Here is a 25,059-nt window from a genome sequence, read left to right as displayed (position 1 = left end):
GCGTGCCAGCTGAGCTAACTTAATTACATGTTCAGTCCATGGCTGCTCCCTTTAAGAACAACTGATTCAACACTCTGATTTAGGATCATCGAACTTTATAATTGGAAAGACATTTACCAATCATTTAGTTTGCGCCTTTCTTCCATGAGGAAGGTGAGAAAAGTAAGTTAAAATATCTTGGATACCTGGAAGGTTCTAGGAGAAAAGCCCGTGATGTTCCTATTCTGTATTCCTTCACTAGATGCATATTTGCTTGTGATTTAAATCAAAAAGAAAAACCCTTATACATGCAAACATGCTTTAAAATTTTATTTAGCCTTTCCCAATTCATTGATGTCCGCTTTCTCAAACTCAAGATGTGTTATTCGAATACACAGAGTGTTATGTAATGCTGCTATCTGGCACTTCCAAAATATGCTCCCCCCCATCCCCCAAGTCCTTCTCAAAAAAGCAAGATCTCTTCTGCATTTCTTCAGATGTAAGAATGGAGGGGGAATGTGGACCAGTCTGAATAAACCATCCCTGGGGATGTCTGTGACTTTCTGATGGGGCTGTGCTCATAGCCTTGCACACTGGCTGTATTATCAGACAAACACATTTCCCCTCGAGTTTACATCCCAATAGGCATTGTTACACAGGCAACACATTAGCATGAAACTTGCATGTGAGAAAGCATGCTGCGTAGATAATAACCAAATGACCTAAGAACTGGCGCTAAGCAGGCTTTTTCTCAGCTGTGTCACTGTCACATCTGCCCTGTTTATTGATGGGTACTGAGCAACGCCACCCTTAATATACAGGTGGTTAGTAGCATGTCTCCAGTTGTAACAACCAAAACTATTTTTCCCAAATTGCCAAATGTTCCAGGGAACAGACAGACAGACTGACAGACAGACACACACACACACACACACACACACACTCACACACAAACTCACACACACGATTAGTCCAAGTTAACACCTGGTATGAAATGAAGCTGGTTTCTTGTGAAACAAACAAACAAACAAACAAAACAAAAAAAGAACTAAAAAATAAAGTCCCAATTGAGTTTTTAATATTTTCTCTCAGCAATAAATGAAATGCTAAGATACAGAGGCTCTAGAGTCATGTAAATGCTTCATGCAAATTCTTTCTGGAGCCAGGCATGACACCCAGGCCTATAATCCTAGTGATCAAGAAGCTCGGGCTGGAGAGATGGCTCAGTGGTTAAGAGCACCGACTGCTCTTCCTGAGGTCCTGAGTTCAAATCCCAGCAACCACATGGTGGCTCACAACCATCTGTAATGAGATCTGATGCCCTCTTCTGGTGTGTCTGAAGGCAGCTACAGTGTACTCATACAATAAAATTAAAAAAAAAAAAAGAAGCTAAGACAGGAAGACCCTGAATTGAAGGCTAGCCCAGGTAACAAACTAAAGACCATAGTGGAGTATAGAGCAAAAACAAACAAACGAAAAGCAAGCAAGCACATCCCTTTGCTCTGGTGGGCTTACTAAAGTGTATTTTGGTATTTGCAGAGGCTTGCTCTCTCTTCACGCTGTAACAGTATGATTTTGATATACCCATACTTCACAACTAACTTTAAAAACAACCGCTTAGCTGCACGGTCCTTTTTCTGTGATTTCTGAGGGCACTGCCAAGATCTTTCTGGTATGTAGCATCCTTCACGAAGAAGTGCAACATGTAAAGTTTCAGGGCAAGTGCTTCATCCTTACTCTACAGGGAAGGACACTAAGAAGGGCAAGACCCAGTGTTAGAAAATAATTGGGTTTTATATTGTGAGAGACTTCATGAAAGGAGAGAAGATGGAGGTGAATCAAGAGCAGGCCGTGTGTGTGTGTGTGTGTGTGTGTGTGTGTGTGTGTGTGTGTGTGTGTGTGTGTGTGTGTGTTGGAGTGGGGTGGAAAGAGAACAAAGTTGGAAGTATTAATAAGACAGAAACTGACATAAGTAGTGAATTATGTGTCTATGCAACAACCTTGAAATAGTTTCTTTCTAAAGCTTCCTGAAGCTTCTTCCACTGCCCTTTGAGCTGTCGTTGGGACAGTTCTTTGCCTGCCCGTTTAGCCTTCTCAACATCAAGTTCTGTGAAAGAGAAGCCTTTAAAACTCTGTAGCCCTCAGATAGTTTATGTGGAATGAGTAGATGACAGGATGGCGGAAGTCAGGAAGGCTGGTGGGAAACAGGTGTTCTCAGATGGTCTATTAATAGTGTCACCATGGCAACAGTTCTAGAGGAATCTAATAGTGTGTCTCAAAGCCCATAACAGATGAGATGAATCCCACTAGGTAGATACAGATGTGCAATTTTGTTGGACTTCATTTTAAGGGAATAATCATGGGATGCGCTCATAGATCTGTAAGGTAGGGTGGTCTATCCAGTTTGATACTCCTAACCCACATGGCGGAATGAGCTAATTGATTCTGAAAAGTTGTCCTCTGAATATCATACACACATCCATGCCCACACCCATGCCCACATACGTGCAGGCGTGAAAACACACACAGATACACAGATACAGGGTCTTACCCTGTGGCAGGGCTGATCTTCACTGGAATTCTCCCTCAGCCTTCTGAGTGCTGGGATGACAGAGGTGAGCCACCACAGCTGGATCTTTGATTTCTTTACAGTGTTGTGACCATGCCCAAACCGATAGAATAAATACGTACTGCTTTGACGTGAAGAGCCAGGTGTGATGTCTCATATCTGTAATCTCAGCATTTTGGGAGACCCAGGCAGGAGGGGCCTTGAGTTTGAGGCCAGCCCAGGTTAAAGAATAAGACTGTGTGTCTCTAAACGAACAAAGCGAAGGGGAAAAGTATATGAGGAAAAGAATGAAAACAAGGAACAATTCTCCGGTTCCTGTGTACTGTGCACAGACAGTGCTCTCAGGATTTCAGTTGGTGGATATCAGGTTTTCTAGCATTAAAACACCCCAACAGTTTTAATGCTTTGAACATCTGAAATAAGGAAGCCACTGTACCCTAGTAACGCATACCATACTATTCTTTAAAACCAATTCTTAATAAAACTGTGAATATTAACCTATTCTCAGTCTTCCAATGTTTAGGGTATATAGGCATTTCTTAAGAAAAAAATGAAGAAAAACAATCACATTTTGATGAGGAAACAGGGGCTCTTTAAATGTGATGTCTAGCAAGGATGTCCACCCAAAGTCTGACAGCAGAACCTATAGGATTCACTCCTGAGCTGTGTGGCTTCGCAGGTGTAGTCTTGAGCCTGCACCGGTGAGTTTGGATCATATGGGGCATGAGTAAGAGGTTTTCATGGTCTTAGGAGGTCTAGCCAGTGTACAAATCTTTCTTGAATATACCTAAATGTACTTTTGTTGACTATTTATAACACGTGAGAACGTAGTCTAATTCACATGCTCTAATGTCACATTTAAAACAAAATTTTAGAACAGCAGGAAATCAAACACGGGACTATTTTTCCCAGTAGGAAACTTATTCCTGGTGAGCACAAGTTTTCGGCTTCATTGTGAGCAGTACTGCGGAGCACAGAGAAACATGGCACGAATCACCAGCGCAGCCTGCTTAGCTAGTAACATGGTGGACCACTGACGTTTGTTTATTTGACAGCGGACAACCAGAGGCAAAAAAATGTATTACCAAATTTGGAGAAAGCAGATAACTGACATGACTTTTAATGAAATCAAACGAAATATATTTCTGATTGCATTAAGACACACATGCACACACACACCCGCACACACACACACACACACACACACACACACACACACACACGCCATTGTTAGACAGACAGACACTGAACTGACTGTGGGAAGATCTTGTAGTGGAACTTCGGCTGTCAGTATTGTATTTTCACGCCTTTTGAGAATGTTTAGGCCTTAGATGAAGAGAAGAAGAAAAGGGACACTGGGATGCCTGATAGGGTAATCCTTTTCAGTAGTGGTGAACAGGTCAAACCAAAGGACACCAGGAAGGGTGCAGACACTGGCTCCCATAGCGTGTAGTAGGAACAGTGAACTCCTGAGGGTACCCCACAGCCTTCCCACATGAGGGCTCAGTCCTTTTTACTTTCTGCAACTATGTAAGAGAAATTTCATCGTGATGAATAGTGCCTCGGGGCTTGAAAAATCCTAACAAAATCATGGGTTCTGGATGGAAACACTTCTGTGTAATACTCACAAGATAGCCTCTGCTTTAATAATAAAGATCTTTGATACTATGTCTTTAAATTTCTGCTAGCTTCTATTTAACCGCTCTTTCAGAAGTTATTTATACATATTTACTCAACACATTCTGGAAAATATAAGAACTAATGTCGATTCTCAAGGTCACACACGGTGGCAGGTTACAGGAGCACACTGACTCCTTGTTGCATATAAGTTGCATCTAAGAAACATGGCGGGCACATTTTAGTGATCCATGCAGAGTAGGTTCACGAAAACAAACAAACAAACAAAACCCCAAACAATTAAACAATAGTCAGCCATGAAAACTTAACACTCCCAGTCACGACAGGCATAACAGCAAAAACACCAGCACTGACGGCTTTGTCCAAACCATGCTGGGCTTAGTCAATTCTGCTTAGAGGGGCCAGAAAGGACACTGGCAACCAGGAATGTTCCTGATTCTCAACACTGGGTTCAGACTAAACTCTCCTCACATGGCTTTTCCCTATACTGCAGGCATTTCAGGCTTCAAATAAAAACAATCAACCTTCACTGAAAAGTTGAAAATTGTCTCTTTTGAGTCTCTGGAAGCAGCTCGCTGTAGGTCCATAAGGCAAATGCCAGGGCTCAAACAAAAGCAGCCTCGAGATGTAAACAATAATATTACCGCCAAGGAATTACAACCTTGGACAAAAGCTCTTTACAAGAAATACTATCTGGTAAGGTCGGCTTTTTGGCTTTTGAAGTCCATGTGTTTTATACTTGAGAAGTACTGCATATTTTTTTCTATTATACAGACTTGTGGACTAGATAAAAGTTCACGGTGTTGCTTTAAAAAAAAAAAAAGCAAAAGAACACACAGCATGGAGAAACCACTGAAAACCAAGAGGTGTTTTGGGTTTGTTTGTTTCTGGTTCACATCTTACTTTTGTGGTTGGCATATGGAAAGCCAAACTGGGAAATCATAATGTTGGAGTACTTCAAGGGCATGCCACTGAAGATGTTAACAAGCTTATTCAGACAGTAGGATCTCTGCAGAAAGTGCTCTGCCCGATGCCACATTCCTGAATAACCGTTGGTTTCTTTCTCCAAATTGATGATGTTTATAGGTTTCACGAATATCCCTGAAGACTTGCCAGTGTGCTTGCTGACGATGAAGTTCATGGCGATATCGTCACAGTTTTGGGTCTCGTCGATCAGCGTGTGGACGGCTGCAGGCTGTTTCTGGAAGAGGTCCAGGTATTTGCTGTGGAAGAAGGAGGCTCCGATGAGCACCATGGAGTACTGGTCGCCGTTTCCAAGCCCAGGAGTCTGCAGCTCAAAGCCTCCGTAACTGTAGATACCGGAGGAAGTAGATACGTGTTTTCTAGGTACAAATCCTACGATCTGATCCGGAAATTGCTGAAAAGAGAAAGAAAGGAGCAGACATAGACAGAGATGCTTATGTATTACAGATGGTGTAGCTGGTTCGTCAACTTTCCCTTATTCTTTATTTCTGCATTTTCCTTATTTTTTCACTTTAACTTTCCCAACTCTAGACAGTGTTTGTCTCAGGCTAAGCTTACAGCTTAAATTCCATCACAACCAAAAACTCTCTGAAAAATTCTTACCTTACAAATATTCTCCCACTTCTAGCATCTGATTCAAACAAATTTTAATCCCCAGGGAGTCTAGTCCTTCAAAGTTTTCTCTAAGAAAAGTTGATCATGCTGGTGTGTGTGGCATGTACCCTTAATCTCAGCACTAGGGAGGCAGAGTCAGGAGGACCAGAGGGTCTATAGAATGAGTTCCAGGACAGGCAGGACTACATAGAAGAAACCCCCTCTCAAAAAACCAAGCCAACCAACCAAATGAACCCCAGACCCCCAAAACCAGCAACAATAACACAAAACGAAAGCAAAAAAAAAAAAAGAAAGAAAGAAAGAAAGAAAGAAAGAAAGAAAGAAAGAAAGAAAACTTGCTGTCAAGAATATTATTATAGGAGATAGGAGGTAAGTGATCCTGGTTTTCTTTTTTGAGACAAGGTTTCTCTGTGTAGCTCTGGCTGTCTTTGAAATCTTTCTATAGACCAGGTTATCCTGGAACTCACAGAGATCCACCTGCCTCTGCTTCCTGAGTGCTGGGATCAAGGGCTTGTGCTACCACCACCCAACTGTAGAATTTTTTTTACTGCTTTTCAACGTTGATTTTAATGTTCTTAAAAGTCAATATTGATTTTAAACAATATTTTATCCCTCTCAGATTTTTTTGATAGTTCTTTTAAATGATATGTATTCAAATGCTAAATACTGGCTCCCAAGATCTGGTTGTATATCAGCCTTTGTTGTGTAAACCTTGCTTCTAAATCTAAAGCTACTGGTTAAATTAAAGTGGCTACAGCCAATTACCGCAGAGAATAGAGGTAGGTGGAGTTTCAGTTACCTGGCTGGGAGACACAGGTATGGACCACAAGGAGGGGGAGGAGGGAGGGAGGAATGAAGGGAGAAGGTGGAGGGAAAAGGAAGAGGAGGAAGAGGAAGGAGGGAGGAGGAGGAGCAGAAGTAGGAGGAAGAAGCAGGTGAAGGAGACAAAGATGGAGAGAGGGGGAAGGCTACATTCATTAGGCCATGTGGATCCTGAGCACATGGTCAGGAAAAGTGGGTCCTGAGGACAGGCTGAAGGAGCAGAAATAGGGCAAGACTCAAATAGCAAGCACTTGGGGAGCACAGCTGGGGAACTGAGCAGTCTAGCATATAGAAAAATAGATTAGTAATTTGCCTAGTTATTGAGCTAAAGCTGATTTTAAAAAAAATCCATGGGACTCTGCTTCAATTATTGGGGGGCTTTCCTGGTCATGTTAATAACTAGTAGCTTATTAAAATCCATTTATAAGTTCCTTTTCAAAAATATGAATTTATATAAGTAAATATGACATAAATCACATATGCATATACATTCAGATAAGGGATATGAATAGATAGTAGCAAAAATAAGTCTATTAAGGAGGGACTTAGCAAAGGTAAAACAAACAAAAGAAAACACTGAATTTACAGGATTGAAAATTTGCAAGTTTAATTCATTCTTGTGAACTATGTGAACTTCACCCAGTTTGAGTTTCATCTGCCAAGGAGAGGGGTGTTACGTTCTTTGCATTGTACCGGATCCTATCTTTATATTTAGGGAAGGGTGATTTAAAAACAAACAAACAAACAAACAAGCAAACAAACAAACAAAAAACCCCAAAACCTTAAGTGGAATTCTCATAAATGAAGCATTACATTACAACTTTTTGCCTAAGACGATTTCATTTGGGGGCAGGAAAAATCTGTTAGCATAGAAAAAAGGTACAATTCATTGATCAATAGGTAGGCATGAAATTGAAATCAGCAGCTTCTAGAAGGCCGATGTTGGCACAGCACCGTCACCGCCTGCCCTTCCTATCCTGTGGTGTTATGTGGCAGGTGGCCTTAGGGAGGACTTACAAATATGAGCAACTAGGAGAGCACAGCATTCAATCAGAAGATCTGCACACTTCTGGATTCAGGTAATCTGTAATATAGCTTGTGAAGCTCAACTATGATTAGTATATGTTCAGTGGGAGAGCTAGCAAGCAATTTATGCCAGCTCATTCAAGCTGGCATTTAGGGACAACAAAGCCGAAACAAACACCTGCCACCACAATGGTACAGAAATATGACCTCAGAATTTCTCAACATGGGCTCAACTAGTGTGATGGTTTGTATATATGCTTGGGCCAGGGAGTGGCAGTATTAGTGGCCTTGTTGAGATAGATGTGTCACTGTGGGCATGGGCTTTAATACCCCAGTCCTAGCTGCCTGGAAATCAGTCTTCTTCGAGGCCTGCAGATGAAGATGTAGACCTCTCAGCTCTTCCTGCACCATGCCTGCCTAGATGCTGTCATGCTCCTGCCTTGATGATAACGGACTGAATCTCTGAACCTGTAAATCAGCCCCAATTAAATGTTGTCCTTATAAGAGTTGCTTTGGTCACAGTGTCCGTTCACATCGGTAAAACACTAAGACAACTAGTATGCAATTTTGTTGAGGCGATGAATGCTTTCTTGTATAACAAGTTTCTTACATTGTTAGTACACAAATACATTTGGCATTTGGGATACAGATGGTCTGGGGGAAACTTTACTGCATTGTAGTCTTGGCTGCACCAGATCGTTTCATTGTTCTTGGAAGGTGGTTCCAATTTTTCCTCCTAGTACAAGAAGATGTTAAAGCCAACCTTCATGCTGTCTTAACTAAGCTCTGAAACTCTTGATTGGCTTAGGACGATTTCAGCTATGGTTTTAGATACTGTCTGTACTGTCTTCAGTAGCCTCCATTAAAAAAAACTAAGCTGCCCTGGTTAGGTATCACATGGATTAAACTTTACCCGTATGGTATCATGAAAAATATAGGACCATTACCTGCCAGATTGAGAAAGCAAAAACAAGGTCCTGGGCGCTAATGAGCACGTCATCGTCTACCATTAACACCGCTGTGAGGAAAGGAAGAAAAGAGACACTGAACAGACGGAGATGCAAAACGCAGGAAGATGAAGTTGTGTCTACACAGACCATTCAAACTGACTGTTTCTGAACCCAATTACTAAGTCAAAAAATGTATTCCTACAGAGATTTGTCCCCTGGGGGGAAAAAAGTTCTGCCTGAGGGGAAAATACCATCATGCAATTATAATCCATCCACTCAAAAAACTAATGCACGCTTAAACAAAGCCAAGGTGCTTTCAAGAAAATCATACCCAGAGAAACTGTTACACATACATTAAATGTAAATGTCATTGTGCTGGCTTTATGTCAACTTGAGTTGAGAGAAGGGAGCCTCAACTGAGAAAATGGCTCTAGAAATCAGGATGTAAGCAAGCCTGTAGGGTGCTGTCTTAACTAGTGATTGACAGGGGAGGGCCCAGTGGGTGGTGCCACTCCCTGCGCTGGTAGTCCTGAGTTCTATAAAGAAAAACCAAGCTGAACAGGCCAGTAAGGAACACCCCTCCCCCCAACACACACACATCCTCTGCTTTAGCTCCTGTCTCCACACTCCTATGTTGACTCCTTCAGTGATGAACAGTGACGTGGAAGTGTCAGACAAATGAACCCTTTCCTCCCCACGTTGCATTTGGTCATGGTGTCTCATCACAACAACAGTAACCCCGACTAGGACTGCCATCTTATGACTTTTCCTGTAGTGAGTAATATACACTCTGTGTGTACTGTGCCACACAGCATACCTTCTACAAATATTTTAACATTGTCCCCTTGGTCATCATCATAAGATGTCCGTGCAAGCCTCCCCCCGCTGCCCCCTCCCCCGGAAGCTGCTTGTTGAAATCTGGAAATTCCTTCTTAAGTGTTTCAAAGTGCCTTTTGAACGGTGCTTTCCCTGAAAGCCGGAAGTCCGCCCACACACCACAGGCGCCCTGTCAGACCTATCAGATCAACTTTGACTCACCGTTGGTCTCCACCTCAGGGAAGACCTGGAGTCGATTTCTCATTCTGTTTGCCGTTTGTGGTTTGAAGAGGACAGGGATGGGGTGAGGCCCTAGAGAATTCCACAACTCCTCTGGTCCCTTCTCTCCCACATTGTTCCACACCACGATCACTTTGTGCAGATTCGGTACCGCCTGATAATGATTTAAGAGTCTTAGTAAGAGGTCTGTTCTGTTGTACGTCTGCATGATGAGAGTGAACGAATCCAGGGCCGACTTGCTCTGGGATTTGATTTCCCTACGCACAGTGAGCATCTTGTCTTCTTTGATGTTGGGGAGTAAGTTGGTCAAAGCTCCAGCTACTAGCAGCAACACAAGGATGATCACCAGGGAGAACCGGAGCACACGGATCCCCATGACTCTTCCCGGAAGTTTGCAGATGTGGCAACCCCTGGAGTAGAGATGGCAATATAATACAGTTACTGTTTCAATTAAGTCATTGATCACTTTTGTCAGGGATTTACATTCTTTTGTAAAGTGATTTGGCCTGACAAATATTTTTAAAAAAAGTAGTCTTACATCCTTTTAAAAATGTATTTTTACCAATTCTTTGAGGACGTCATATAATGTATTTGGATCATAAGCATTTCCCACTCCTCCCCATAGCTCCGCCCCAGCTCCGCCCCAGCTCCGCCCCACAGCTCCTCCCCAAGGCTCCGCCCCACAGCTCCTCCCAGGTCTACCACCACTTCCCACACCACTTCAAGTTCTTTTTAAGCTTTTTAAGAAGAACCCACTGTTGGGGTAACCTTTTTGTACTCTGCGTGAAGGTTGTCTTTGTATTTTTCCATTGCTGATTGCTCTCCGTGCAGTCTGCTAAGTACGGGGAGGATTTCGGTATTGTTATTCTTAGGGGTCATCCCCTGCCTCGGTATTTTGTGGACATTCACCTTCCTCACTTGCTGGTCGGCTTAATAAGGGACTGATGAGCAATAGTTAGTCAGGAAAGAGAGGGCGGGCCTTCTGGGCTGAGAGAGGGTCTCAAAGAGGAGAATCAGACTCAAGGAGATTTGCCAGCAGGACACCGAGGTGGTCAGATGTACCCGGACTGAGTGAGTTAAAGAACTAGTCAAATGGTGGTCTTGACCTAGGATAATAGGATTAAGTCAGTCCAGCTAGCTGAGCTGCAGCCTAACCTAAGGCCTAAGCAATAATAAAAGTTAGTAAGTCGCTGGCATTATTTTCACCACTGGTGGGTCCAGAAAGTCCCGCTATAACTCACAGAGACCAATTTGTGCTGACCATACGTGCCTAAGTTTGGGTCTACCCCTGGAGTATAGTCCACCTCCGGGGCCATACCCTTCAAGCGAAAAGGAAAACCATGTCTCTCTCACCCTGAAGCATCAACTATCAATAGCTCTCATGGGCCCCTCCACTCATGATGAGAATGTTGTCTAGCTTGATATGTGCAGGCGGTAGCTACAGTTTTCCTCTTCCTCCCCTCCTTCTTCTTCTCCCACCTTTGTCCTCCTCCATCTTCTTCTCATTTGACAGTTTAGATAGCTCGTGGGGATGCAGTAACTTTTCTGGGACTACTCACCAACTTGAACAACAGCACTAGGTTTTCCCTCCAGGAAGCCCATGCCTGTCTGCCAGGCTGTTCAAGCCTGTGGGCCGTGCTGCTCTGCCAGGATTCACATGCATGTTGAAGTAGGGGTCACGGTGGTTTGAATGGGAACAGCCCCCACAGGGACTAAATCATCTCAGTTGATGAACTGTTTGAAAAGATTAGGAGCTGTGGCCTTGTTGGAGGAGTGTGTCAACGGGAGTGGGCATTGAAGTTTCAAAAGTACCCCCTGTCCCCCCAGCTTCCCCCTCTCCTTCCCTTCTTTCCCCCTCTCACCCCATTCTCTCTCTCTCTCTCACTCTGTCTTTCTCTGTCTCTGTCTCTGTCTCTCTCTGCTATCTATAGACATCAGAATGTAAAGCTCTCAGTTACTTCTCCAGCACCACCTCTGCCGGCCTGCAGCCATGCTCCCCACACCATAGTAATAGAGTATCCCTCTGAAATTGTACACAAGATCCAAATAAAATGTGATCTTCTGTGAGAGTTACCTTGGCTGTGGTGTCTCTACAGCAATGGAACAGTAACTAAGACCCCCAGGGGGGCTGTTGTGCTTCCACAAGACCAGGTCTCACAGCACAGATCCCAAGGTACAGTGATGCACATTGCAATCCCGGCATTCAAGAGGCTGAGGCAGGAGGATGGCAAGTTCCAGGACAGCCTGGGCTACCTAATACAGACTAAGACCTTATCTCTAACAAAATAGAGTACTCTTCCTGAGCTAATCATAGTAGCGGTGAACACAGCCGAAGAGGATAGCTTGTATCCTCACTAGTCAGAAGGTTCTAGCTAATCAACCTAGCCAACGTATGGGTTAAATCTTACTGTCAATTTTACAGACTTAGAAATTATCTCCTGGTTCCACACATTGTCATTTCCTGGATTGCTACCTCCTGCTCCAACACTGGTGGTTTTTAATTAACCCTGCTTCTGATTCCAGACGATTTATTACACCCACAAACCTCCACTAAGCTTTTCAGGCATGTCCTTACTTTGTTATTTTGGTAACTGTCTCGTATCCACTTTGCCAGTAGGTGAATCCAGCTTGCTGTAGCTGTAACCGTCTTACAATATAACCCCTAGGGCTGTCTTTGAGTAGGAAGCAAGGCTTCCCTGCATAGTTTCCCAGCGCACCATAAAGAGATAAAATCAGTGGATTCCTTAGGCTTTGCTCTCAGAACCTGCTCTAGGCAGGTACCTGAGTCTTTAATATTATTTCAAGATAAACCAAGTACAGTCTAGATAAAATGTCTGCCTTTTTCCCTCACTTTGGGGCCAGTCCTCACACCTTAGGGGCCTAGTCTACAAGTATAAAACCCAGATTTGGGAAAATAGATTCTTCAAAGAAATTCACTAATGAAGAGACTAGATTAAAAAAAAGTCAACTAGGAATTTCTGGTCAACACAAAAGTACCTTTAAGTCAACAGAACAGATTTCTCAGGATGACAATGAATAGGAGAGTCTGGGAGAGACACATCAGTGGATGAAGTTAGTCACACAAGCTTGAGGACCCGAGTTTGACCCTCAGCACTCCTGTGAGAAGCTGAGTGTGGTAAGCTCTGCAGAGACAGACAAGTGGGTTCTCGGTGCTTACTGCCCAGTTGAGCTTAGTGGGTGAACACCATATCCGAGTGAGAGAGAGAGAGAGAGAGAGAGAGAGAGAGAGAGATCATATTTCAAACAACCAAGGTGGCTGGCGCTTAAGGAAGACTAGATTTATTATTATAGATAATTGCAAATTATTGACAATGTCAAACACACTCTGGACTGACAGTGTCACCTTTATACACCAAAGTTGGAGTCTGTCCCCTGTACCATCACACAAGTCTTGTCCTTCAAACACCTTCTAATCCCCTACTTTACCTGTATCCGAAAGGTTTCTGGAGATCTGAATAATTTATGTCTTTAGAGATAGGTCATAAATATTTCATTTGGCGTGTATTAACTAATGCAGCAATTAAATTATGCAAATTTTAAAATTTGCATGGAAGTGCAAAAGAGAGGACTTTCTAAACTTCAGTACCAGGGGCACACTACTTCGAGAACAGCTGAAGTCAAGCACTCTTGTAGGCCCATTGCCAACCTTGATGCACTCTGGAGAACAGTTCAGCTTCTTGTGTTTTGTTTCTTTCTAAAGACCGACCCTATCACCTCATTCATAGCTTGTGCTCTCAGCGGGACATGAACGAACACATCAGTGAGATGTGAAGACGTGAGAAATAAATAAGCCCGGCCGCCTCGCTCTTGCTCTCAATCCCAATTTTTCTCCTTTATTTTTTTCCATTTAAAAAATAAATATACACATGTCTGTGTATATTTATTGATGCTCTGTCTTGTTGGGAAACCCTGCGATTTTCAGTGAAAGTCCACCATGTCTGGATAGCTCCTCTGAGCTAGTTGAAAAATGGAGGGCTCCTTTGCCTCTTTTCTACCTTATCTAGGGAGCCCCAACCCCCACACTCTACCTGAGGAATATCACATAATCCTTTGCAAAATTACAGGTTCAACTTCCTGGGAGCCTCTTTATGCAAATGAGCTATCCCCAGAACCTTAAACTTCAGCCAATGAAACTTCACCCTAAGAAGAACCCCTTCCCACTTTCCAAGGTTTATATAGTCCCTGTTCACCCCAATAAACTGTATTGCATAACCCGTTTCATCGAATACCGTCTGAGAGAGCTGTCTGAAGCTTGTCTAAAAGAACTGTAGCACTAAAAAGCTGTAACACTGGTATCTTCAGATGAGACCTCCTCCCTCCAGCGTTCACTGCCAGACCAGAATCCTGCTGATCCACCTGTTCCAGATTTGCCTCATCCTCTCTCCTCCCCCAGGAGTGTGCACTGGGGTCCAGACACCCCAGGGGAAGACTCGAACCTCGGAACTCGGCTCTGCTGCTCCAATCCTTCCCTGCTTGGTGTGCAGCAGAGCCTGGGCACCCAAGGGAAGGAGCAAAACCTTTTGGTTATTTTGATAGACTGTTATCCTACACAGGAGGTTTTCTTTTTTCTTTTTAAGATTTATTTATTTATTATATATAAGTACACTGTGGCAGTCTTCAGACACACCAGAGGAGGGCATCAGATCCCATTACAGATGGTTGAGAACCACCATGTGGTTGCTGGGAATTGAACTCAGGACCTCTGGAAGGGCAGTCAGTGCTCTTAACCACTGAGCCATCTCTCCAGCCCACAGGAGGTTTTCTAACCAGGGATTATTGTACCATCCAGGCAATAGCTGGCCCAGTCTGGAGATGTTTTGGGTTGTCATAGTGGAAGTGGGGATACTGTTTGCCATCTAGAGGGTAGATGTCCCAGTGAGCGGGATGGCACCCACATCAGAGTGCTACCTGGCCTGTTACGCCCAAGTGCCAAGGCAGAGAAGCCTGAGTGTTCCCTTGTGATGTGCAAACACGGGACAAAGCTGTCAAAGATGCCCCAATATTTACTTGCCTCACTGTATAGATTTATGGTTTAGGGAGAGACACTTGCCTAAGGTTGTGCAGCCACAGTGGGATACATGGCAGTGGCATCAGATCCAAGGCCAGTTTTTCTGGGTAGCAAGCCTGCCTACTACAGCATAGCTGTCACTAAAGTACCTGGCAAGGAATGTAAAAATTAATTCTTTGTGTACCAAACATTTTTATAGCTTTAGCAGGAATGCTATATTGCATATGACACATCCATCTAAAGAACACGAACATCTTGTTCTTCTAACATCCTCACGGAGGATACACAACATTTTGTTTATGTTTTTAGTTGTTGTTGTTGTTATTGTTTTGTTTTTGTTTTTAAAGATGGGGTCTTGCCATGTAGCCCAGGTTGACCTCAAATTCTAACTTGTGCTCCCTCAGCATCCTGAGTGCTGAAAATGCAGGTAAGTGCCAATGACTTATTTTCAAAACACTTTCAGTGTCCCAAGGGAACTCAGGACAGTCCCTTCAATCCCCATTAATCTCTTCCTTCCCCAGCCCCAGACAACCACAGATATACTTCCTGTCTCAATGAATATGCCTAGGTTAGTCATTTCTGTGAACGGAACTATACATTATATGGCTTTTTGTCTTACTCCTTTTACCTAGCAAAAATATATTAATCTCATACACAGATAGAGGCAAGTATGTGTATGCAGTGTGTGTATGCATGTGCATCTTGAATGTGGGTGGGCACATGTGTGTGAACTCCAGAGGCTGACACTAGGTGTCTTCCTCAGTTATCCACTTTATTAAGTGAGGCAGGGTCTTTTACTGAGCCAGGAACTTGCAGATCTGCCTCGTCTAGACAGAAAGCTTGCCCCAGGGACTCTGTCTCTGCCTCTGGAGGGAGCACAAGGAATGGGGTCGGGGGTGAGGTGAGGGGATACCATACCTGCCTGACATCTATATAGGCCCTGAAGACCCTCACATTTGCACTGCAAGTACTAAATAGTGAAGCATCTTCCTGCACTCCCCCTGTTCCCCATACCCATTCTATTCTCACTGCTAGATAACATTCTATTTGTGATGGTTTGCATATGCTGCTAGCTGCCTGGGGATACTCAGTCTGCTCCTGGCTTCCTTTGGGTGAAGATGTAGAACTCAGCTCCTCTTGCACCATGCCTGCCTGGATGCTGCGATGCTGCCACCTTGATGATAATGGACTGAACCTCTGAACCTGTAAGCCAGCCCCAATTAAATGTTGTCCTTTATAAAACTTGCATTGGTCATGGTGTCTGTTCACAGCAATAAGACCCTAACTAAGACACTATTATACAGATATTTCACATTTTGCTTTCCTATTCATTGATGGCTGGGCACTTTGGTTGTTTCCACATTTGGATTATTAACAGTATTGCTGCCGTGAACATTTGTTATCATTTCTCCTGGGTGAGTGCTGAGCAGTGGAATTACTGATTTATGGTGTTGAGGAATGTTTCAACTTCTGAGCGAAGCGGTTTCTGGGTGATCATTATTGGAGTTTTTTAATGAGGACATAAGGTAAAGTAAAAAAGAAAGCAATACACAGCGAATGAACTGTGAGTTACATGGATGCATTTAGATGGTAAGGAAGATCTGAGTTTTCTAAGACTCGCTATTTATCAACGGTCGCCAGAAGCAGTGCTGCTGGATTCTTTTCTCAGGGCTAGTTTCTTCAGACTCCAAGAGCAATGATTATGCAGAGAGAAGCTGTAAACAAATACGCCAGAGTGGAGCAGGAACAAAAAAAAAATGTCCTCTGGCTCATCAGGTAGAAACACAGCAAGCATCTTGGCACCCGACAACGAGGATCTGCCGCGTTCATCTTGTGCCACAGATGGTAGGAGGCTGATAACGATTCTGCCATTTCGCTGCGAGATCTGCCCGATACAGCACAGACTGTTTCTCTTTGGGCTCCTTCTCTAGGATGTGTACTTGCATAAAAACTGATGATTACAGACTACAGATGCTCAGAAAAAGGCCTTCGTCAGCCAGGCCTCCCCCCGCCCCCCCCCACTATCCCAAGGTGGGAATGCGGAGGTCCATTCACACCGTGGTCTTCCATCTACAGACATGCAGGACGAGAGCTGGAGCAGACAGATGCCAATGCCAATGGCCCAGCAGCCTACAGCTCCTGGCCAGGTATCGTGCATGCAAATAGCACTGTTCAAACTATAGCACTGTTCAAACTGAGGCAAAGGGGCAAGCCGGTCTCTGTATTTGCCACGTACCTACAGAGTGCCTCCTTCTGCCCGGGTGAATAAACGTTTGCTGATTCTTGCAAATACCACCCGTGCTGTGCAACTTTCCCTCACTGCTGTTCATCCTGGAACTCCATACATGGAGACAGATACTGTTTCCGGTTTTACAACTGCACCCCATCACCCTTTCTGGAGTGGATGTATCTCTTTTCTTAGATATATTTGTCTTGTGTGGGGAGTGGCCCTTATCATGCATAAGGAGGTGAGGGGACGACTGGTGGGAGTCATTTCTCTCCTTCCACTTGTGTGAGTCCTGGGGACTGTGCTCAGGTTGACAGGCTTGCCAGCAGGTGCTTTTATTTGCTGAGCCATCTCACTGTCCTACTGTGGGGCAACATTTTGAGGAACTAGGTGGCAATCTTTAGGAAACACAGTAACATCTGTCTCACTGAGGCAGTGTTGTCACTCCAAATAGCTGAACAGACTGAGGAAATCTGTGTTGAAGTTGCCCTAACTTGGGCTGGGGAGATCGTTCAGAAGTTAAGAGCACTGGGTACTTTTCCAGAGGAGCTGAGTTCAATTCCCAGCAACCACTTGGCAGCTCACAACCATCCATAATGTGATCCGATGCCCCCTTCTGATGCATGTAGGCATACATGCAGATAGAGCACTCATACATTAAAGAAATCAATCTCCAATTGCCCTAATATTTTGCAACTGATGCCTAAAGAGATAACAGGATAAATTCAAATGTAAATTAGGTCCAATCAGGAAGGCATTCAAGAAATGTTTCCCTACGTAAAAGGCCTGGGCTGTCACCGTTAGGTGATGAAACAAAAGAGTCATAAATGGGACCTCAAGCCCAAGCCATAGAGGCTACTTTTCTACTTTCAACACCAGGATTGGGACTTGCTTGGTTAGAGAATACATATGCTCAGGAAAGGGTGGTCACCTGCCAGGAGATAAAATCATCTCAAAGTGGAAAGAAGAGCTCGGTCCAGAACCTGGGCTTTGCTTCTTTCTATACACAGACGTGCACAGGTGTAGCCACGGTGCTTGAGTAATAGACAGCCCAAGTCTCTGGCTAGTTTTGTTCGCATTTGCAACTCTGACCCCACCCCATCTTTCTGCGGTTACTCTGAATGGAAATATTTTTTACTATCTCAGTTTCTACAGAAACTCTTGGTGAACACGCTTATTTATCTTGGGGGGAAAGCACCATCTGTTGGACATCATCATCCTTTGAATTTCCCCAAAGGTTTAGGAGGTAATGATAATCAAGGAGTGTCTGACTGACTCAGGCTGGCAGCAGAACAAATCTGAGCAGACAAAATTCTTACCTGCTTGACTGTCACAGTTTGGTCCTGAGCTTCCTTTCATAGGTTCATGTGACTCAATTCTGATTGTGGAGCCTTTAGGAAGTGGGGCACTCAAGGGTAGGCCTTATGGGTTATCGATCCTCCTGGGTCTAGTGGACCTCTCTGTGACCTCGCTGACCCCATGTAGTGAGCAGCACGGTCCAACCACCAACTGCCATGCCTTTCCTCCCATGATGAACTGTAACCTCCCAAACAGTGAACCAAAATAAATCCTTCTTCCATCAAGATTGTCTCTATGAGCAATAAAGTAATGAATGCATTGACAGATTAAAATTTAGTTTTAGAATTTATTGCAATCTGAAGTTTTTTTTTTCTTTTCTGGGTGTTTTAGGGTAGCTTAAGAAGAGAATATTGTTGAAGATTTATTTATTTTTATGCATGTGAGTGTTTGCCTACATGGTGCGTAAATACACAGTATGCATGCCTGATGCCTGGTGGAGGCCAGAAGCACATCCTCTTTTGCCAGATGTCATGTGGGTGCTGGGAACCGAACCTCTGGAAGAACAGCCAGTGCTCTAAAGCACTGAGCCATCTCTCTGACCCTGATTTTTGAGGATTTTGCCAACATTCAGGAATTCCTTCTTGTCACTGTTACTGTAGAAATGCCACACAGCTCTTCTTACATTCTGTCTCTCTGTCCTCTCACTTTATACCAGTGAAGCTTCACTTCTGTTACCTGCTTGGCAAGTCTAAACATACCAACAATATTTTGCTATTTTGTATTCATATTAAACTAACTACAAAAGGTAGAATAGACACACACACACACACACACACACACACACACACACACACACACCCCGTCACACATTATCATTGATAACCACCTAAGCCCTACCCTTTAGATGGCCTAATTTCGCCTTTAGTACATTTTTGAAACCACAGTTCTGAAACAGAAACTATAAAATGTAATTTTTAAAAATCTCCATGTACAGCATCACCTTTGACTGGGTAAGCGCTGCTGTACCAGGTCATTCTTCAGCACAAGCTGCGAGAAAATCACTTCTGGACCAATTACATTTCGTCCAAGCCCTCTGCTGTGGGCAGCCAGGTTGAGCAAGCCATTCCGTTACGGATAAATCAAGTTGGAGGGAATCACACTGGCAGCTTTCAAAGCAGAGCATCAGTCACGAGACACCTGTGTCTCCATTTCCCTTCCCGCTCTCCCCGGCCTGTCTGCACCAAAGCTCATCAGTCTTGGGTTTTCTGCTCTTCTTGTCTTCCTTCCTCCTTAAAACAACATTCTCAACCCTGCTGTCGGGAGCTAGTATCAATAATTAGAATTTACTATCAGTGATTTATGGAGAAAATAAAATATAAACATGTATAAATTGTTTTTAATGCAGCCTGCCTCCTCCAATCTCGTCATTTATCACTGAGGCACGCAAGGAGGTCCCCTCGATCGTCAAAGTGCACAGGTGTCAACTATTGCAGTAAAGAGTGTACCTAGCCTTGCTCCTTTCTCTTGGAACTGTCAGTTAATTACAGAGGATCAAGATGCTAATGATGTGTTGGGAGATGACCAACCCAACGCAAGCTTACTAGAAGAGGCTCGGGGGTGGCCTTGTTCCTAAGAAGAACATTGCAGACACGTACAAGGGCCCGAGGCATCAATGGATACTAAGCACAAAGCTGGAAATAGAAAAGCATTTTTAGCCCAGCAGAGTCTAATGCAAAATTAGTTTGAGAATTGGGTCAAAAAGAAGTCAAGTCCATCTGCAATCTTGAAATTTTGCCATTTCAGGACACTGGTGCTTTTCATTTGAACCTCTAGCTGTTTTAGTAATAGGAAGACTGGGGGAGAGGAGAGCAAGATTGTTAGGCAACAAAGTCCTGGACTGTCCGGCAATGCTCTCCCTCCTAGCTGAAACTAGTTTCAAAGTCACTTCTTGAAGAGAAATAGATTCATGCACATGAATTATGGCTTGTAAGTATTTTCAGATACTAAGCCTAAGATGAGTTCTTCCTATTCGTGTGAGCTTTTTCCCTTTAGTGGGGAAAGGTCACACAATCCCAGGTGCTCTATCCTGTCAACAAATATTCATAGGTTCCTACCATGTGCCCAGCACTGTGGGGGAAGAGAGGCAGACTTAGCTCCTCCCCTCACTTAGCCTAGGGATAACAACACAAGCTGTCTAATTAGACAATGGTTCCAACTGATAGTACTTCTAATTTTTGAAGAGGAAAAAAAATAAAATAGGCACACTTCATTTTGTAGATGTGATAGGTAGGATAGAATATGAAAAGTATTTCCTGCAGCACAGAGTGGTGGGACAGAACCAAATCCCCAACTCACCTAGGAGCCACTCTGTATTTTCTCTGTGTTTTACAGGACTCTGTTTTCAGCTTTATTCCAGACAGTAAGAGTATTCCATATAGAGAGATAATGGACGCAGCAGTGTACAATCAGTGACAGGGTGCATACGTAGTGTATATATGGAGCCACAGGCCCAATCCTTAGATAAACTGATAAAAACAGGTACTACATTTGATTTTAGCCAAAAGGCCAATACACAATGGCTCAATCCTAGAAAGGCTTCCATCCACCTTAAAATAAACAAACAAACAAACAAACTACAAGTATTGATTTTATCTAACATCTGGACTATGACTTCGGTGGATCCACCTTAAAAGAGGTGTTATGGTATTTTCTAATTGGTTCTGTCCCAGCCACAATTTTTATTTTTTGGAGACAAGGTCTCATTATACAGTCAAGATTGGCATAAAATTCACAGTCCTCGTGGTCTAACCTCCCTAGGGCTGGGGCTGCTTCCGCATCTGCCAGAACTTTCAGTTTCAAGGAAACAAACCAACCAACGGAGAAAATCTGAACTAAGCCAGGTATGCCACACCTGCCATTGACACAAGCCTTTGACCCAAGGACTCATAGTCAGAGCCAGAAGCAGGCAGATCTCCCTGAGTTAAGAGGCCAACTTGGTAAGCATACTGAATGGCTTCTTGGCTAGTCAGGGCTATGGAGGAGGCCCTGTGTCAACAACAACAACAACAACAACAACAACAACAACAACACATCCAAATGAAAAACAACCTCATACTAAAATGATGGTATTTCACTAATGTCATACAGAGCAAAACAAAACAAACAAAACCAGTCACCCAAGTGTCCACGGATGAACAAATAACCATCCATTTGGGAAGCGCGCTATACACACACACAATGGACTTTTAATTCAGCCTTGAAAGGGAAGTTTAACTATGTGAAACAAATTCTCACACAAAAGGGACCACGACTGTCTGCTCTCACTTACACGGGTTATTTAGTACAGCCAAAGTCACTGAAACACGATGTACACTCACGGTTGCCGAGGGTTGGGAGCAGGTGGAGGAGGAGAGTTTTATCTGGAGATCAGTTATACAACAATATAAAAATACTTGAGACTACTGAACTGCAAGAACGACTGAGATGGTACATTATGTTATATGTATTTTACTGGATTTTTTTAGTTGTTTTTTTAAAGAGACAGAACTTGTTACTTACCTCATCGTATTATTAATTTTTTTACAACAGCATTCCTTACAGCTTCAGGGCTTCATGGGAACAGGCTCTCTTGGTACTATTAAAAGACAGCAAAGAATTCTCTGTGATGCTTTGAGTGACTTTTAAATGAAAATTTGCTATTCTAGGTTCTAGAAATGACATTTGGAGACATAAGGCAGAGAGTGTTTTATTGTTGGCTGATACTAACACTGCAGCGATCTGGTTTTTAGATTTCTCCGAGGGTCCGGAAACAGAGTAAACAGAGACGATCCCAATTGATGCACTCGAAACCAGAGCATACACAGTGAAGGGTCACCAAGGCCCGTGACTGTAATTTGCATCACCAGTTAATCTCTAGCCCTAGCGTCTTTACTCTTACCCTGTATCACAACTCCTTTTTAAACCAACACTTCACAGGACATTGATCCGATGTATCTCATAAACCATGGGCCTAAAATAGGGTCGCAGACAAATGCCACAGGGATTACTGAGGTTGACAGATGGTATCCTTCTCATTCTTGCTGTCTATTACTGGACCCAGCATGGGAGGAATTTCCGTACTCTAATCTTCTCTGCTTTCATAGTTCAACCTTCCACACACTTCAATCAACCCCCTCCTAAAGTGTGCACAATTCATCTAAAGCAACTGACTATATACATAAATATTTAAAATAGAAATACATTCATCAATTTATTACCATGTCTATTTTACAGTCTTCCCTAGCCATTTAGTCCCTGTGATGAGTGAAGGACCTCTGACTGGAGACTTCATCCGGTCGCAGACTTGCTTAAACACTGACCACTAAATCAGAGCCGAGGAATCAAAAACATTGTCCCCCCACTCGCTTTTTGTAATGATAAGAATTACTGTGGGAGAAGAAGGAGTGGGTGAGCATATAGAGAAAGGCTCATCGAGCAATAGCTGTCTCTGCTCGCCGTTTCAAACTCATCCCTTGTGCACAACTTAAAGACCATGCAATTCTCAAATACCGATGAGCTTGTCTTTCTCTCCACCTCTCTCTCTTTGCATTAATTTGTCCTCTCCATAAAACTCTTCGAGGAGAAGAACCCTGTCTTATCTCAGTTTATAGTCTCAAAACCCAACACAGAGCCTGACACATACTAGATACTCAATAGAGTCCAATTTTGACAGGGGGGCCATATGTTAACATGTGGGACATATGCTCACCTATACATAAGTTAACATGTACAGGGCAGATACCATTTCAAGATTACAAAAGGAAGTGAGGCACAGGGGAAAGAACTTCACGTTTCCTGGTTTGAAGCCTGTCCTTTCGTGCTTTATATTGCAAACGAAAATGCCTTTAAGGCTGAATTGACCTTTACATTGTCCAGGGCTAAGGATGAGAAATAGCACTGCCACAGTTTGCAGGGAGAAGATCCTGAAGAGCAGAGCTACCTCTGGGGGAAAGGGGTGTTGAGGGAGGTAAATCTAGGAGTCTCTGGAAACTGATAAAGCTGAAATTAAATTCCTTTAATGTCTTTCAAAACTATTCAATAACGGGTAATGTGGGTTTCTCCCTATGCCAGCTAAGCAATTTCAGATTTACAACAGTGCAAGATGGAATACAGAATTTATTTCCAAAGGCGGAATAAAAAAAAAAAAAAACCCACATAGGCTCAAATTGCAGCTGACCTTGATGAGAAGGCTAGAAATCAGTTGCTGAAACTTGATTATTTCTATATATCATTCCTACCACTATACTGAAAAAAAGCAGTCTTGAAGGGAAAAAAAATCAATTGCAATAACTATTTAGCCTTTAACGACCTAATCTGCAACCAGTTAGAACTGCCCCAGCAATGCAGTGGGTAAAATTGAAAGACTCATCTAAACAAACAACAAACAAAAATATCCTTTCAAAAGTAAATAAATGCTACTCATTGAGAATATTTGCTTAAATAAAATAATGGCAAATAACCCAAGAAAGGCAAAGACAAAAGAGACATGTTCGTCCTACAACTTACAGAATCAAGCCATTTGTTACCAGCAGCTTTTAAAGACGAACATTTCAAAACATTACAAAATATATCTTCAAAAAATTCAAGTTACAGAATAAATCCTTCCAACCCACAAAGTTCCAAGAACGAGGGCAAAATAGGTATAGGTCCCAAATGGAAAAATTAAATCAACGAAAGAGAATTTTACAGTTGCCTCACCTCTAGTGCAGGAGATTGAAGTGGGGCCAGCAGGGTTTATTTGCAGCTTGGTTAGCATAGATCGGAAGGGGAGTCTCCTTTGCTTGCCTCCTTCCCACCCACTTCCCTAAACCGGGCTTCCAACCTCTCTGCTGGTCTAATTGATAGAAAATGTGCCGCCTGCAAAGTGAGTGCCTGGAGCAGGGGACAGTCCCTGAATGGCCACCCCTCCCTCGCTTTGGGTAACGCTCCACTTCCTGTTAGGCAAAAAGGCATTCCCGAGAAGCTCCGTTTTGTAGTTTCCAAGCCACCTCTCTAAAGCCAGACCCCCTTTCTGGGTTCCCCCTTCTAGGTAACAACTTTTAATCATACATGTTGACGGGCTAGCTGACCATGTCTAAATAATCCCCGAGAAAGATGCTGGAGTGTGCCCAGGCCCACAAGGCTCATCCCCAGCATCACTTCATCCTGGTGTCCCACCCAGCCGGCTTGTGTCTGCACCTCCAGAAATAGACCATAGTGACAGCTACTGTCTTGGGGTGACAAGGATGCTAAAGGAACGTGTATGCGGTTGTTTTCAGGGCTGCAACCAATTGAGGTTGTTGGGGAGAAATAGCATGGAGCGGACCTCAAGGCCATACTCTATGGCCCTCTTCCTAAAGGATGTCTTTCAAATACCTTTAAGAGTTTCTTTTGCAAGGCACTCAACGATCGCGTACCGCATCACGGTTTCCGCGGGTAGCGTGGGCTCCCTTAGCGTTGACCTCGTGAAGCCATCCTCGCACATCCCGCGCAGTGGCGGCGCAGCATGTGGCCGCCTGGGTTTTTCAATGATGCTGCCTAAGGCACAGCGGGGATTTGAGGTCCTTAGGGGGTTAATGCTGAAGGGGCAGGAGCGGGCTGCACTGCATCCGGGGACGTTGGTGGTGGACGATCCGGGTTGGTGACACGGGCCCTGAACCACTCAGTCACGTCTGCAGAGAGCCAGCAGGGATATCATTCGTGAGTTCAGGTGATAGGACCCCCCCAGCTTAGCTAGTGATAGATCCCCAAGCTCTCAGCCCCGACTTTCCGCAGTCTTCCACAGTCCCTCCTCCTCCCCGTAAGCCCCGCCCCTGCCGAAGCCCCCGCCCCCGCCCCCGCCTCCCGC

At 43.7% G+C, this 25,059-nt stretch overlaps 1 protein-coding gene and 1 long non-coding RNA gene across 10 annotated transcripts in view; one reads left to right on the top strand and one right to left on the bottom strand.

Moving 5' to 3' along the window:
- Window positions 1-7,424, top strand: part of LOC120100923 (uncharacterized) — a 30,060-nt gene extending 22,636 nt beyond the window's left edge. Inside the window, exon 2 of the long non-coding RNA XR_010064392.1 lies at window positions 5,273-7,424. This is a non-coding gene — a long non-coding RNA (uncharacterized LOC120100923). The remainder of the gene's footprint in view (window positions 1-5,272) is intronic.
- Window positions 295-25,050, bottom strand: Extl2 (exostosin-like glycosyltransferase 2). 9 transcript variants are annotated; one of them, XM_039102428.2, is made up of 6 exons: window positions 24,629-25,038; window positions 21,753-21,828; window positions 9,905-10,049; window positions 9,622-9,793; window positions 8,581-8,651; window positions 295-5,564 (listed from the first exon to the last, which is right to left on the bottom strand). In XM_039102428.2, the coding sequence occupies exons 2-6, from the start codon at window positions 21,755-21,757 to the stop codon at window positions 5,079-5,081; spliced, it is 879 nt and encodes a 292-aa protein (XP_038958356.1). In that variant the 5' UTR covers window positions 21,758-21,828; window positions 24,629-25,038; the 3' UTR covers window positions 295-5,078. The 9 variants fall into 9 exon arrangements, with proteins under 9 accessions (XP_038958356.1, XP_038958355.1, XP_063138002.1 ...); XM_039102427.2 differs by having other exon boundaries at window positions 24,588-25,014; XM_063281932.1 differs by lacking the exon at window positions 24,629-25,038 and adding an exon at window positions 23,931-24,508.
- Between the last annotated feature and the right edge of the window lie 9 nt (window positions 25,051-25,059).

Source organism: Rattus norvegicus, chromosome 2, assembly GCF_036323735.1.
Source record: "Rattus norvegicus strain BN/NHsdMcwi chromosome 2, GRCr8, whole genome shotgun sequence".
Lineage (NCBI taxonomy): Eukaryota > Metazoa > Chordata > Mammalia > Rodentia > Muridae > Rattus > Rattus norvegicus.
Note: the sequence above shows the minus strand (reverse complement) of the source record. Positions and strands in the feature narration are given on the sequence as shown.